This window comes from Polistes dominula, unplaced genomic scaffold, assembly GCF_049000335.1.
Source record: "Polistes dominula isolate Pdom_NZ unplaced genomic scaffold, Pdom_raw_medaka contig_79, whole genome shotgun sequence".
NCBI lineage: Eukaryota > Metazoa > Arthropoda > Insecta > Hymenoptera > Vespidae > Polistes > Polistes dominula.
This window is the reverse complement of record NW_028300916.1, coordinates 3,564,616-3,582,033: the sequence shown is the minus strand read 5'-3', so window position 1 is coordinate 3,582,033 and position 17,418 is coordinate 3,564,616. Positions and strand designations below refer to the sequence as shown.

The window sequence follows — 17,418 nt, the reverse complement described above, 5'->3', positions numbered from 1 at the left end:
GTCGTTGCCAAGCTGAAAGATTCAAGGCTTCTTCTTTCCCTCGAAACCATCGGATTATCTCAACGAACGTGAAAATATGGAGAAGTAGTAAATATATATTTATATATATATATAAGTAGGTACCATCGTCGTCTAACGGATGAAAACGTAATTTGCGTTCAAAGTAAAGTTTCCATCGAGATATACACAAGGAGAATTACAGTAGCTCGTAATACTTTGCATGAGTATACTCATAGACTTACATACACATACAAACACACACACAAACACACATACACAACTGGCCCCTCTCAAGCAGACGAGCTATGTTAGAAGAAAATTCTTCAACGAGGATAGATAAACAACGTTGGGTTTTGTTCAGCGAGTAACGAGGGTGAGTAACTGAACAATCGAAAAGACGCTGACTAAAGTTGAAAGAGAAAAAAAAAGCTTACTACTACTACTACTACTATCCGATAAGATTCTGTAAGAAAAGAAAATATTCCCCCACCCCCACCAATCACTATGTTTTCTTCCATAAAATACATACATACATATATAATATTTTCTATAATTCACGATTGCTTTATACTTACTATGCTAATATGTAAATGAATTTTTGTTGTTGTGTCCTATACTCGCTATGACGAGAATCACGAGTAACACGACGTATGATTTACGATTAGTGTGATAAGTAAAATACGAGAAATAATAAGCGTAACGTGTGTCGTAAAAAATAAAAAATAAAAAAAATGGAAAGGTTGAAGAAATAGGATCTTTGATAAGGATAACAAATTATACCAATTCTGAAACCTTTACTCCCATATCTTGTGCGTACATTCGTGCGTACATATGATGTGTGTGAGTATATGGCATTGTATATATATATATATATATATAGAGAGAGAGAGAGAGAGAGAAGAAGGTGAATAAAAAGAAGAGAAAGAAGATAGAGATAGAGCTTACATAAAACACGATTATATTTCGCACGCTGCTGATGTTTCTAGTTTCAGATAACGCGAAAACCACGACGTATGCTCGAAGAGTTATTATTACCATCTGGAGCACGTCAGAAACAAGCAACAACCGTGCAATTGCCACCTCTAGTCCCCTCCCATTTTCTACGCTGAAGAAAGCACGAACTACTTAAAAACACCTACTACTACTACTACTACTACTATTATTGCTACCCTATCTTTCTAAAGCTTTTAATCACGAACGATGTTTTTAAAAAACGAAACCTTAAACACCTCTCTCTCTCTCTCTCTCTCTATGAAATTTTTCAAATAAATCTCTTATCGCGTATTATTTGTATTTTTTTTTTTTTTTAATTTTTCTTTTTTATCTTCTTCAATTTCTTCATATTACGACTTTCATATACTTATGCAATTTAAATGTTTACTCTCATATATTTTGTTTTTTTTTTTAATCATTATCATACAGCAGTAGCTGTAGCAGCAGTAGCAGTAGTAGCAGCAGCAGCAGTATGGAAAACCGGTCACGTTTTAATTGTTCGCATCTCATTTACGTAAATTATAAACGACTTTTGATGTAACGAAAAAAAAAAAAAAAAAAAAAAAAATATTAAAGTTCAAATACACGTTGATTTAAATTGTACATTTGATCTTTTTAAATAAAATTGTATATAAACATCCTTCTCGTAAATGTTTTCTCATTTAACAATAAATGTGTATGTGTGTGTGTGTGTGTTGGATCGAACAAAGTTTAATAATTTGAGATCTAACAAAAGTAAAAGTAAAGTGTTACGAGAAAGAAAAAAAGTTGAAAAAAAAAATAAAAATAAAATAAAGAATAAGGAATCGTAAAAAGTCGAGCTTTAAAGATTATCATCAATAACACGTTCCTACGTTTAAAAGTCAATGATCTGGAAATTTCGTATAGTTCCTGAGAGATAAAGTGTACTTTAAGTGTTTCATAACTACGATAAAAATCCAACTCAAGTTTCGTTCTATTATTTTTTCTATTTTTCACTTCACCCACTCTCATCCAAACCAAATGATCTAACCATTATATTTTTTTCCCCCATTATTCCCATTATTTCTCCAAAACGTTTCGAAAGATTACTTACTTGTTATTTTGTTCTTTTTTTAAATGGGTTTTCCAATTATTTTCCCTTAACTCGTACACCAATTTCATTGAAAACTACCGCAACGTTGTAACTGTCGAGAAAACACACACGTATGTAAACTCGGTGGTCGCAATCTAAACTAAACAATTCAAATATATAAACAACGCATGTGAACGTACCTACAGGGTGGATTTGTATCAGCAATAAATTCAATGGATTTTCTAAAAACATTCGGTGTAAATATCAAAAGTGTCTGATTGAAGATATACATATATATATGGGGGAAATGAAAAGAAGAGGATAAGAAGAAACTAAGAGAAAGGGGGGAGGAGGAATGGGGAGAGAGTCGAGGGCAAGGTGCACAAGTAGAAGAAGCATGGGGGTGGGGGTGGGGGGCGGGGATCGGGGAAGGGATAGAAAGAGATTCAATTAGACCTTTAATGGAGCTTGTATACGAGCCACTTAAAGCCACTTGCGGTCGGTGGAGCTAGCTGTAACTTGCATTGACCCAAGCACGATTCCCTTTAACTTCTCTCAACCTCCTCCTCCCCCCCCCTAACCCCACCAACCATCCCTAAACCCCTTCCCTAGAATCTTGTCTTTCTCTCTTTACCCCTAAGTTGCCCTATGATTCCGTCGTCTCTCACTTACGTCCCCCCTCTTTCCTCTTTCCTCTCTTCTATGCTTGCATTCCTCCCCCCCCTCTTCGTTAGCTTCCTTCCATACCATTTCTCTTATGTTAGAAACCTCGTGAACTTCGTGAACCAAGGCTAAACGAACAAACACCATCATCAGTTTTATACGACATAACGAAAATTTAGATCGATTTTTGTACGATCAATACAACCCCAACCCCCACATATACAAGATTTATTATTTAAACTAATCCTATTATCATTGTCTTAAGAACTTTGGATAAGATAAGACATGAATACTTTGTGGAATTTGTGGAATGTTTTGGAATGTCTTGGAAAATGCATCTAACATACTTTCGAATGTAATTTTGTATTAGAGTTTCTTGTTAGTTTTTGTTTGTTCTTTTTTTTTTTTCTTAAGAGATAATTGTGTATTAATTAAATATGTGTCAGATAGTTATAAAATATTTAATATGTAATTTATAACATAAATATTATATTTTGTTCACTTACCTTTTATGTTTAAACGTTTTTTCTCGAAGATATTATTTTTTTTTTTTCTTGTCGACGAATATATGCAACTAAATCGACACAGTTTTTTTTTGTTTTTTATAATCACCAACTCGAAGAGAATATTTAAAAAAAAATCCGATAACGAAACAGTTTCTTAAAAAAAAAAAAAAAAAAAAAAAAAGACTTGATGGATCGACGTTATTCAATATACATTTTGTTCTTTTTTCCGTTTTTTTTTTTTTTTCTTTTTTTAGCAATCAGCATACGTAGTAATACGTAATCATTTGATAAATATTATAATAGTTTCTTTTTCGACATTTATTTATAACTCGTTGCAAAAAATACGAAAATTGAATACTTAAGAAATAAAAACAAAAAAACCAGATTTGCGAGATTCAAAAAGAAATATTATTATGTATAAATAAATTTTTAATCTATGTGGAATCTCTTTTATGGTTTTTGTCTTGTTTTTTTAAATTTTGTTATCATTTTTGTTTTGTTTTGTTTTTCTAAAAACAGTGGCAATTAAATGCGACCATGCGTTGTATGTAATTTCCGCGATAACGAGTAAATATACCCATCCAACCTTTTTAAACAAAAACAAACAAACAAACAAAAAATAATAATAATAATAATAATAAAAATAAAAATCGTTTAAAAAACCTGTTTTTCCCGTAACACGTGGCACGCAAGAATGATTAATCTACGTAAAACGATACGATTACCTGTACAAACTCAATTTGAACGATATATTGTGTGTTGATCGTTGTTTATCTCATATACATAAATAAAGTATTGAATAACTAAAGAACTATGAAGAATTTATTTACGACGTACTTAAATGTGTGTTAAGTTAACTTTACAAAAAAAAAATAAAAAAAAAAAAATAGAAAACAATCTTTCAAATAATACGATGCACTGTAACAGTTTGCATTTCAATTACTCTTGCAATGTTGTTTCTTTCCTTACTGTAACTCTTATCGTACAAATTTGTAATAATTAAAAAAAAAAAAATAAATAAAAAACAAATAATTTACTAACGTAAGAAATTAAATTTAAAATTTAAAATAAAATCGATTGCGCGCAATTGAACTAGACGCCATCTGTACAATCTACAAACTAACATTTCATCGTCGCATGTGGTACACGAATAGACGTCGTATCTTCAACGACGCCGACGCCGACGCCGACGACGACGACGACGACGACGAGGACGACGACGACGATATCGAGGACGACTTTCTCACTCTGTATAATCGAAAAAACTGAATTACCGACGTAGTTCATGGTTCAAATCATGGGCGGGAATATAGCGCACTCTACAAAGTAAATTCAAAAGGATGCATCTTATATATATATATATATTTTTTTATCTCTATCTCAAGTTAGTACAAACCGCAAATTTGTAAAGTAATTCAAATCTATCTAAACGAACGTTGCACATTTTCCTACTTGTTCAAACATCTATGCAAATTAATGTCTTTTTTTTTATTATTATTATTATTATTATTATTAAAGTAATAACAAAAATCTTTGAAATTTGAACTAAGAAAAAAACAACCAATTTAATTTAAATGCACCGTAAACATAAAGAATATTGAATCATTACTAACAACAACATTTGTAATCATCATTTGAATCATTTGTAACAACAATTTCTAAAGATTTGTAAAAGAAAATGTAAAAAGAAAAGAAATAAAAAAAAAAAATAAAAATTGATAATACTACGCAATCGGTTGATTCAACGAAGAATTGCAATCGGAAAGGTTCCTACAATTAGCAACTTCGAAGTGTTATGGAAGCTCGCGCGGACAAGAGAGAGTCCTTAATTGTTCTTAATTAAAGTAAATTGAAGGTTACCAGGGGACAAATAAATGCGAAGTTATATGCACTCCCTCGTTCGCGCGGTAACCAATCATTCATTGGTTCCTTTTCACGTATAACTAACTAATAAATGCATCGGTTATTTGCATTCAAGAAGTAACGAACGTCATTTTCATCTATTTTTTCGTTTCCATTTAAAAAAAAACACATGTTATTTCATTTTTATTAGAAAATCAATATTCGATGATTAAAATTGTAGATACGTCTCGCAAATCTGGTGTAAAAAGATACAAATAAATAATCAAAGAGATATATAATACGGTATTATTTACGGTTTACGGTATTATACAAAAGAATAAAAAATAATTACACTCGCGTATTATGCAAATGACTTACCTCGGAAGTGGGAACGAAGGCACTGGGTCCATCGAAGGCCGGTTCTGGTACTGGTAATCCTCTATCCTGTAAAAAAAAAACAAAAAAAAAGAAAAATCAAATAAAAATCAAATCAAATGTATAATAATACAATCAATTGACAAAATCTTGTAGATCAAATAGGACTTGTTGACAATTTTTAGACTACCTTGAAAAATTGGTAAAGAATAACAAGAGGGACCTGACTCTCCCTTATTCTTTCAGGGTCGTGAGGGGGAGGTTTTCAAGCAACCCGTTACGAGTTTTTGTGCGAAGCTTTTATTCTTTCAAACAACAGATATGTATATATACACACACGTGTAAGAGTTTTTATCGACTCACGTTTCCGTTCTCTTATTTTTCAAGTGCAATTGACGATGCTAATAAAACGTCGACGAACGCGGTTTGTACCGGGGTAGGTAGGTAGGTAGGAAGGTAGGTAGGCAAGCTTTGGCGACAAAATAGGAAGATATTTTTGGAACAAGAGTTCGAGAGTGTTCCCAAATAACTACGGTAAAGCTGCTCCCATTTATATAACGTCCCGCTATGTCCCGTTTTTCACGGTTTCGCGCTTTAAACGCGACAATATTGTGGTAAACATTTGAAAGAATATATTTGTGTTTGTTAAACTAAAGTAAAGAAAGATCGATCGATTCGTTTAAAAAAAAAAAAAAAGAAAAAAAAATACAAGAGAAGCTTACCTTGACCATTTCCAATATTTCAGCACATTTTATCCTGACGTTCTGAAAAGGACAATTAACGCTGAGCCTTAGTATCACTGGTAGATGAAGCGTCACCAAACTGAGATATTTGTTCGCTTGAGTTTGCCTCGGGCCATCCAAAGCATTTCCAAGATTAAGCATCCTACCGACATCGCCAGGAGTAACTTCGGGACTGTCCAGGATTCTGCCACTTTTCGACGATACATCTTCGTCCTGCGACAGAGGTCTTTTTATCTGACCAGCGCTAAATTTTCTCTCCTCGTTCTTCCTAAGACAATCCTGTTCTTGTTGTTGCAGTTGTTGTTGTTCGTACCTTAACCAATTGGAACGATTGCCATCCTCAAGATCGTCTTCCGAATTTTCAAAATTTGCGTCCTCAACGAGAATTTCGTTATCCCGATAAATGTCGTTAGAGTTATCGTTATCAAATCCATCAAGAGTATTGAAAACAACTCTCCACGTGATCTAGCCCCAATTATTTCCGTATCATCTGAACGATACCTATTACGTTCGAGAAGATCGCTACTCTTCGAACGATAATTAACATTCCTACGATCGAAATAAGCATTGCCAAGATTATCATCAAACTTTGGACTCTTTCCATAGACCCTAGTATCTAAATCCAGATCATCTTCTTCCGGTTGTCTTTGCTTAGCTCCTTTAACCTTGATATAATTCTTAGTTCTCGGTATCCTATCCTCTTGAGTGAACTCGTTCAACCTCTCGTTAGACGATGATATCAAATACTTTCTCTCGTTGTCGCAGCTAGAACCAAAACGGGTTTCACCGGTGGTCCCGTTGTCCTTGAACCTGCGACACTTGCCAGCCAATTGTTCGATCCTGAATCCTTTCCCCTCATCCGAGGAAGTAGAACGGCCCGATCTGTTCCCGTCCGCGGAATCACCACCACTACTATTACCACCACCAGCACCACCAGCACCAGTACCACCACCACCACCCATATATTTTCTTCTCTCGACCGGCGTGCCAAAGCTCGAACTTTCGTTCGAACCCAAACGACCCCCATCTACGCAATCGAACGAACCCGAGGGATATTTTTCGTTACTTTCGGTCCCACCGTCTTCCGGAAAAACAGGATTTTCCGTAACACTTTGTGGAAAAAAGCAGTCGCTCCTAAATGCATCCGGAGATGACGCTTGTTGTTCCTTCTTTACGTTCTTCGGACTGGATTTCGAAGGTGAACGCTCGATGCTCATGTCGTACCTTTTCGACACAGAGAATACGTGTATTCTTTTACGATTATCTTACTAATCTGTTCTAAACAAATTTTATTTATACATTGATCGATTGATCATAAACATATCATCAACATTTTAACCCCTTAAGGAACAATTTTGGCTCAACGTGATACAACGTCGCTCAAGTTCACTCGAACATGCAACTTAAGGGGTTAATCAAATTTCACGATTACATAAACCCTATCATTTGTACAAATCTTTCAAAATGTTAGATTATTTGAAATATTTGACTAACCTTCCATCCTGACCCTTGAATTTTCCAGATGCGATGTTGTTGTCCTTCATTTCACCGGTAGCTTCCTCCCATTGATTTGGACTACCAACACCACCTAACCATCCTTCGACTGTACTCCTTGCAGCAGCCAATGCAATGTTTCTCGCAGTTTCGTCCCTCGCGCAAAGAGGTGCCAAAAACCTGCTCACAAGTTCTACCTCGTCTCCCTTCGTAGGCGCACCAATCCCACAAATATTCGGATCGCTATACATCTTGATTTAAGATCTTTCTTATTCTTATTATTATTATTATTATTACTATTATTATTATAATTATTCTTTTTCTATACTTTTTTTTATTATATTCTTTCTCTCTTATGCACTCTAAAGCAAATCTTTCAATAATAAGCTCGATTATCGTACGAGCTTCAACGAGCTTTTTAATCTAAGGACGAATACACCAGACGGCTCAAATTTCTTCCAATAATATTACCCTCTCTCTCTCTCTCTCTCTCTTACTTTCTATTTTTTAATTTTCTTGCTACTCCTTTCTTCTTTTCTTCTTTCCTTCTCTCCTTCACACCTTCCTTCACTCCTTCCTTCTCCAAATCAAAAATGAAACAGCTACGACACTGCAAAAGGAAAAATTTATTTGCAAGATTTAAATATAATTCTTTTAAATTATCTATTTGTTGTTGTTGTTGTTGTTGTTAACACATTCGCGGCTGGTATACTTTTTTCCTTTTTTTAATACTGAGTACCGGCAAAAATAATGAATTATTTTAATTTATATTTAAATAATAAAATATAGATAATCTTTATTCAACCCAGCTTTATAGCTTTATGTGGTGAAATAATAAAATATAATAAATAATTAATTAAATAATAAATAATTATATTAAATAATTAAATAATTATTATTTGAATAATAAATAATTTAATATTGAAATAATTAAATATATATTGTATAATATAATATTATTTATATATAATATAAATATAAATTTTATAAATATATTAAATTTATATTATATTATTGTATTTTTTAATTATATTATATATTATTTTTATTTATTTTTTTTAATTATATTATAATATATATTTAATTATATTATAGATATATATATATATATATATATATCAATAGGAGAACTTTGCAAAGTACAATTTCATCTCGAAGATAAAAAAAAAGACTTGGAATAAATTTTGAAGGAAAAAAAAAAGAAAATCAACCCAGAAGGAAATTCCTTTTTTTGATTGAACTCGTCAACACGATGTCATTTACGAACCTTTATCTTTCCTTGATATTTTCTTATTCCTTTCTCCTATCTCTCCCTTCTATCTTGTTTCTTGCGCCTTGTAAATATTCCTCTTTAAAAATTCTCTCTTCTCATAAACGACGAGTTACATTTTTCTCTTTACATCGTTACATCGCCAAAAAGGGGTAGTGGCGGGGGTGGGTGGGGGGTGGAAGGAGGAGTTTTGGTCGTCCCTCGTCGATAAGAACAAATTTTTCTTTTTCACGATAATTATCGGATCTTGATGCTGCTGCTGCTGCTGCTGTTGCTGCTGCTCGTTGATTAATCCATTTGATGACGCCTAAAAACAAAAATATAATAATACAGTGTGTTAATAGATAATAAATGATTAAAAAAAAAAAAAAGAAGAACAGAAAAACGAGATTAACATTCAACACGTTATTAATTAATGTAACGAAGGAATAAAACATGAAGGAGGAAGATATAATCTCCAAAATATAATCGATGAGGTAACGTATACAACACACCTGTACACCACCACCCCAATGGTAACAACATTTTACCAGGAGAGCAAAATCGTACGATACCTCTTCCCCCTCCTCTTCCCCCTCCTCCTCCCCCTCCACCCCCCAATCTTTAAATCTACATCGATTTTATCGTTTATCGAATGTTACGCAATTCATTCGTATAAGAGTATAATTCGAGTATGGGATGGTTATATATATGTAAATTGATAATGAACCATGTTGAAATGGAACACGTTCAATTATGGATATATGTGAATTCGAATGGAAACGATCTGCCATCATTTGTATTTTGAAGATGAGATTACACATAACTGTAGGATACAGCATTACATTTGTTTTTATTGTGTTACTGTTGTTGTTATGCAATCTTATAAAGTCATAAAAACCGATTACGTATATATCAGTTCGTTAACTATCCCATTTCTCTTAATTCAGCATATTATTATTTACAAATCGAAATGAGGAGACGAGAGAATCGTCCAACTGTAATAATTGAGTGTATACAGCAGCTAAATGCATATACATACATACATACATACATACATACGTTACGTCATACATACGTGTTAAAGAAAAGGACGATGTATCGTGACACTTTGGTGCGTGCGAATGTTTCAAATGAAATAAAAAAAAATAAGAAATAAAGCATCGATACGAAGAAGAAAACGAAGAAGACGAAGAAGAAGAAGAAAAAGAAGAAGAAGCAGTTTTGAGGTAGTAAAGAAATAAATTTATGACAATGGACACGCAACGAGAAATAACGTAATCGCAATAACAACAAGAGAAGAAGAAAAAGAAGAAGAAGTAGAAGTAGAAGGGTAAGGTAAAACGCTCACGCAAAGTTTACTAAATTTATTGCGATTTCGTGCGTGACACAGCATTCAAACTTATAACCGCGAAACGATAAATTCGACATTACAAAAGGAGGGGAAAGGAGTTGGAGAAATATTTGATTAAGAAATAATAACATAAGACATTTAATCACAATATAAAATGAAAGAGTAATATGCGAGTTGACAATGATGATAATGATTCCTAGTAAGAACAAAATATTGAATAATATTAAATACATGTGTATTTAGTTAATTAATACACTTTATACACTCGAAGTTATTATTTTTCATTTCACATATTATCGAACAATTTATCGACAAAACAATTTCAATAGAAACAAGAAAATCATAGTCAAGTATTATAAATGAATGACATAATATATGTGTAGTTATAAAAGAAAAATCATAATTGATATGTTGTAAATTGAATTGAATTTGTTTCAATTTTTATTTATTTATTTATTTATTTATTTTTTCTTTTTTTATTGTCTCTGTAACGGAGCCCTCGAGTGCAAAGTGTGAGTGCAGAGTGCCCTCTTTGTTAATAAACAAATCATTCGTAATATAATAATATTGCGATTATAAATTAAGATATAAACTATTCTATCTTTCAAGTTGGATGAAACTGCACACAGTGTACAAAATTTGATTAAAATCGATTCAGTAGTTTAGGAGTCCATTGTGAACAAACAACGTGACACGTAATTTATATATATATTAACATTATTTTCAATAAATAAAATATAATAATATAATATAACCATAATATACTCGGGTCGTTTTGTTGATATTTCTACTAATCGCTTCTTTACGTTACGTAGACAGTCGAATTTTGGGCCTGGCGAGAAACAACCTGGTGTTAAAAAAAGATTCAATATTTTTTTAATATTAAATACACATGTATTCAATATTTTTCAATATTTTGTGCTACTAAAAATGATGATGATGATGGTGATATTACAAATCTTTGAGGGATTTCTAATTTTTTGTTGTTCTTTTCACTCGTAACATAAAACATAAGTATGTAAGTAAGTATGTAAGTAAGTAAGTAAGTAAGTAAGTACATGAAAGAAGGAATAACGATCGCCTGACAACTTTCTGGGACCGGCGTACGAATCGGAAACCTTACGGTTAATTTACTCGTTCTTCCGAGTCGAGCCTCTTTCCAGGTCAGGAATCTTTCTCTACCTTTGGACGAGAAAATACGTAATAATTTAGCGGGGAGAAAAGCGCACGTGTCAGCGGAGATGAGTTTCTCGCTAATTAATTTCCCTTCAACATTTCTGAGATACATTCTCATCCTTCTTCATTTATGTTTATCATCGTTGTTGGTTGTATAATTCGTAGTTTCATAGTTCTCTGTATACTCTCTTTCTCTATACTACAACGATCGATATTTTGTGATATCCTTTTACAGATATCTTCTTTTTTTTTTTTTTTGTTATCTTTCATACCAAACTTGTTCTATTGTCGTTTATATAAAATCCATACTTTAATATCAACAGATATATATATAAAACTAGGATAGATAGAAAAACTCGTTGAAAAAATGCAACCTACCGAAAGGGGGTTAACTGAAAAATATTTCAAGTCAAGCCCTCAAAGTACTGTCAACCCGGTGGTTACCAAGCTCGCTCAACGATTTACGTGGAAAGTAGTATTCGACGAAGGAAGATGATGCACTCCTACGAACTTGACCTACTTTCTCAAGTCGAAGCCAGCCAAGTTCCAGGCCAACGAAATCCTTTCTCTATGATCTATTCGAAGATACACGATATCTATATAGATAAATACAGTGAGCCTATAACCTAAAACTTTCTTTTAAAGAAACTCTAGAATAAATTTGTCATAAATAAATAAATAAATAAATAAATAAATAAATAAATAATTCAAATATATATATATTGGGTTGGTAAGAAAGTAATTGCAGCTTGCACCAATAAATAAAGTTACGTTTGTTTCATTATTCTTTTGTTAATGTGTTAGAATAATTTTTTTCATTTGAGATTTAATAGTTGACACTTTAAAGTTGCTATAAAAACAAATTCTGTATATAATTTTGTTTACAACTGTTAATTGTACAAAACAATTGAATTTTATTTTACACTTAGAAAATTCAAATTACTTTCTTGCCAATCCAATAATATATAAATGAGAAAGTAGTCAAGAAATGATTTCTACGATAATAATAATAATAATAATAAACCAAACGACTTGATAGTACACACAGGTAGGGAAAAGAAGAACAAAAAAATATTAAAAAAAAAAAGTCGATGACAAACTAACGAATCGTATAAGTATCGTGACACGAACTGAAAATATAAAAATAGTCGTTTGGTCTTAGGGATTGCGCAATCGTCGATCGATATATCGTATAGTAGTAGCCCGCAGGTCTTTTCTCTGATTGATGGATCCTCCTCTACCCTTTCTCACTCACCCACTCACTCACTCACTCACTCACACCCTTCTTCTTCTTCTCCCTCGAGAGAAAGAGAGAGAGAGAGAGAGAGAACGAAAGCCTAGGTCAAGGTTATTAAGGTTACGGAATAAGCGAGTTCACGTTCGACTCGTCACGCTTTGCCGACTACGACTCGAATCAGATCAAGCGTTTCTCTATCCTTTTCTCTTACATTTATTTCTTTCTTTCTTTCTCTCTCTCTCTCTCTTTACTTATACAGTAATCACCTCCCTCTCTCCCTCCCATCCCGTAAGTTCTTGATTTTTATCCATAACCATAAACATTTTATACAGATAATAATCAAACTAATCTATCAAATCTTTAAACATGAAATATATTCATTTTTTATTTCGAATTAAAAGTAAATGAAATAATCTCCTCTAATGTTTTATAGTTAAATATCTAAAACAAATCGTACATATAGGAATATGTTAGTATGTGAGAATATAAAATAACTGTATGTGTGTGTGTGTGAGATGAATCGAACGATACTTGGAAATATGGAAAGTTTTAACATTGGTAGTTGGTTGTGTGTACGTTTATATATGGTTATGTATATGGATCGATGATTATAGGTGAAATGCAAAATTGTATCATACGATTTAGGCTAATTCGATTTAGAATATATCGCGTAAGTTTTAGGGAAGTGGGTATGATTGTTAATAGAAGGAAGGAGAAAATAAAAAAAGGTTGAGTTAACCCTTTTTTGGACGCGTGTTCACTTTCAGCCACCACACAAGAAACCGCGTGCTAATCTTATATATATATATTATATATTTACATAATAAATATATTTATAATATAATATTAATATAACTATTATATAATATAATATATTATTATATTTAAATATTATTATTATTATTATTATTAAATATATATATAAATATAAAAATAATAAATAAATATAATTAATATAATACTAATATAATATATCAATATTATATTAATTTAATAATAAATAAATAATAATATATATACAATATAATTATATTATTTAATTATTATATTATTATAAAATATAAATTTATATATATATATATATATATATATAATTAATTCCGACCACTACGAAACCCATGTCCAAATTGAATACGTCCGAAAATGGTTAAAAACAATTCTTAGACTTAAGGAAGATCGATAAAGAGAAAAATAAGAAAATCCTAGGGAATTTCTATAAGATTGCGTAAATAAGACGACGATCACGCGTGTGCCGATACACGAGACTTTCCTATTATATAAACCGTGGAAATGTTAGTAGAGCTGTGTCGTTTCAACGATAATCCCTCCTCGTAGTTCTCTGGGGTATCCATGAAAGGAAAAAGCTAACTCGATCGTTCGATCGTAGGTTCGTTCGTAGGTTCGTTCGTTCGTTCGTTCGTTCGTTCGTCTCCTAAGTGATACGCGTCTTCTTTTCGCAAAACACGTAGCCGCGAGTTCGATGTCCTCCACTTGGGTTGGTTGTGTCCGAGGCTTTGCTGCTTACGAGTTTAGCGTGTGCTAGCTGTAGCAACACGCTACTACTATAATACCAAACATGAGAGAGAGAGAGAAAAAAAGAGAGAGGAGAGAGAAGAAACATCGTTTGTGTTTCATCGACCCGAGCTAATTCGTTTTCTCGAATCGACCGGCCACGACCTTTGCAACTACTACAACACAATCTTTTTATTCTTATTTTTATTTGCTTTTTTTTTCTTCATACTTTTTAATTTTCAATTGATAAAATCGAACAAACTACTAAACTAGGAAATTATTTATTGATCGATAGAATAGCGGAAGTTAAAAGGAAACAACTATGTATCTGTGTTACGATTCGTCATACTTTTGCTCAAAGGGTACGGGAACGAAAGTAATAAATCTACCATTTATTAAAAAAAAAAACTAATAAAAAATAATGAGAAAAAGAGAAGTCAATAATGAACGATAATAATGAATAAATAATTATAAATAATTACTGTAAAATCGTGAAAATAATAAAAAAAAAAGAGAATAATATTCTTACCAGGCACGCATCGCAACCGACGTGTGTACGAAAGGACGGCCAAACTGTAACTGTCTGTCTCGACTGTTTACATGTCCCGGAGAAAATGTATACACGCGAATAGAAAATACGGATAAAAGTTTAAATATGTATTTTGATCTTGAAAAAGACGCTGACTATTGTTACATAATGTTTTCTCACGATTGCACTCTTGCAGAAAATAAACATGTTAAAACGGTTACTCGAACAAATTTATTCTTTTATCAAATAAATTTGTGTGTGTGTGTTTTTTTTTTAATATATTTCAGTATAAAAAAAAAAAAGTGATCAATAAAAGAACCGACAATTATCAACGAATATTTAAGAACATATTTTATTGAATTTTTGATCATATATAATATTTGTATATTTCTCAACAAATTTATTCCCCTATAAAAAAAAAAATCAATTATATATACAAAAAGCGTATTAATCGAAAAAGCATTAATTGAAGTTAGATAGGGGGGTGTGTGGGAGTGGGGGGGGGTGATCTAGAGCATAAGCATGTGTAGTAGAAAAGTGTAATAGTTATACACACACACTTACACACATATGAATCGTACGACCGGTCAATATTTAACTTTGCTATACTAGGCCAATAAAAAATACAAAAAAAAAATGAAAGGGTTAAAATTGAAAAGAAGAAGAAGAAGAAGAAAAAAAGAAAAAGAAAGGAACGAAGGTATCGGTAAAGGGGTTTTCTCAGTTATTCTAAATATTTATTATCGAAAGGCTAAACCCTCTCGTTCGTTCACGTTCAGGAACCGATGCTTCGGTATGAATTATTAATGCAGCAACGTGCTGCTACCGCTTGGACAAGCGTTGGCTCGCATTCCCAATATATGCGGCGGACTTGATGTGCGTCCTTTTCGTTTACTCGAACATCTACGGTACCCAAGATGCGATAAAGCTGTTGCTACTCTTCGAATAGATGCCAAAGGGCTTGGTCACCCTTTCTCCGTAATTAAATTAAACGAAGGAAAGGGAATGGAAAGGGAAGGAAAGAGGGATTGTTTTAAGAGACTTTGATAATAGAAGAAGAAGAAGATGAAGGAGAAGAAGGCTAGAAAATAGTTGGACGTTGTGCACGGTCCGTAAGGTACGCATCGAACCGAATACGAATCGATTGGACTACGATGATAACGAACAAAAAAAACCTCGATTTTAATGCACACTCACACACGTACAGACACCAAGGTGTTATCGTCCAAGCTTCATGACCTTCCAACACGCGAGAACAAATTTTCACCATACCTAAAAAAAAAAAAAGAAAAAAGAATTCGAATTCGAGTTAACCAAAGAAAGAACAAAAATACACTAGTATTACGGTACTATTGCGATCGAGATCGTTCATCCAATCGTAATAAGACACCGAATAAAAAAAGAAAAAAAAAGAAAATTCGTGTTATTAACGCTTCGATCATTTGAACAAAGCACGTCCTGTCACTTGTCGGAAGAAGAGGACAATATGATATACATATATTATTGTTAGTTAACGGGGGGTGGTAAAAGGATGAGTGGGGAAGGGGTGGTGGGGGGTATCGCATACGATTTGCTGCACGCGAACGACGACCGTACTCTTTCTCTTTCTCTTTCTCTCTCTCATCAGGATGAACATAGTTCTCGTTCGTACGTAACGTCAAAGTGATTTGAAAATCACTAAGGAAAAAGAAAGATTACTCTAGGAACGTTCCCATTAAAAGATGCGATATCCTGATGTATCCGAAAGTAGTCGGCACCGTGAGAGAAGATTTATGTATGGTATCGTAAGTTGTGTATTAATATTCATCGCACGTTAAAGTTTCTTGGTTGGAGACCCGGAATTGCGATCTTTCGGAAACAGAGAGAAAAAGAGAAAGAGAAAGAGAAAGATTGTGCACTAGGTACCAGCTACTACTACTACTACTACTATTACTACCACCTATGGGTACTTAAAACTCCTAAGACCGGTAACTCTTTGATCGTACGTTTAATGTGACGTCGGCTCTTTTAACGGCGATATAACGACCCAGAGACAGATAATAGCGTAATGGCGGTCGAAGGGAGTGGGTGGGGAAAGGGGAAACATAGGATATACTATATACTAGTTCGTAGTTGCTCGAGATAGCCCCGGTGTTCAGGGAGAGACGCGGAATACGAGCCTGATTGCCAAGGAGAGAAATCCGCGCGACTCGAGTTCGCCTTCTTCGAAGGTGTACCTCCCCCTCTTCCTCCTCCTCCTCCTCCTCCTTTTCCCTCACCCATCACCTTCCTTTCTCCCCTTTAGTTTCTCTCTCTCTTTCTTACGTTTTTCCATCACGTTCTCACCTATTGTTCTTATGACTAGACCCCCGCCGCTAATTCAAGCAGAAGAGGCCTTTAATAAAGCTTTTAATGCTTAACAGATTTCTATCGGTTGCGTATATATCTCTTAGCTAAATCGTAACGAACGAACAAACGCGAGCTCCAAGGAAGATTAAATAAAAAACAACAAACTCCCCACCAGTGGGAGTGCCTTCATGGCTCGTGAACACGGTATATAATGATAGAAAGAGAAAGAGAGAGAGAGAGAGAGAAAAAGAGAGAGAAAGAGATTACCTGAAGAAGGAGAATAGCCTTGTTTTCCACAGCTCCTCCTCCTTTCTAAAAGAAAAAAGAGAGATCGAACGATTTTCTTCTTCAGTTCTGTTGGAA

At 33.3% G+C, this 17,418-nt stretch overlaps 2 protein-coding genes across 4 annotated transcripts in view; both read right to left on the bottom strand.

The window, feature by feature from the left end:
• LOC107074272 (uncharacterized) overlaps positions 1 to 5,495 on the bottom strand; it is a 31,286-nt gene extending 25,791 nt beyond the window's left edge. Inside the window, exon 1 of the mRNA XM_089170900.1 lies at positions 5,437 to 5,495. The gene's annotated coding sequence lies outside the window, so the exon portion shown is untranslated. The remainder of the gene's footprint in view (positions 1 to 5,436) is intronic.
• The window catches only part of Sesn (Sestrin), a 133,692-nt gene that overhangs the window by 110,235 nt on the left and 6,039 nt on the right, over positions 1 to 17,418 (bottom strand). For 2 of the 3 annotated variants that reach the window (XM_015335526.2, XM_089170878.1), the window contains exons 2-5: positions 8,938 to 9,247; positions 7,671 to 8,280; positions 6,156 to 7,400; positions 5,437 to 5,502 (exon numbers count right to left, since the gene is read on the bottom strand). In XM_015335526.2, coding sequence (XP_015191012.2) covers positions 5,437 to 5,502; positions 6,156 to 6,317 — 228 coding nt within the window. In that variant the 5' untranslated portion in view covers positions 6,318 to 7,400; positions 7,671 to 8,280; positions 8,938 to 9,247. Of the gene's footprint in view, positions 1 to 5,436; positions 5,503 to 6,155; positions 7,401 to 7,670; positions 8,281 to 8,937; positions 9,248 to 17,322; positions 17,368 to 17,418 lie in introns of all 3 variants that reach the window. The other variant, XM_089170879.1, reaches the window with a different exon arrangement.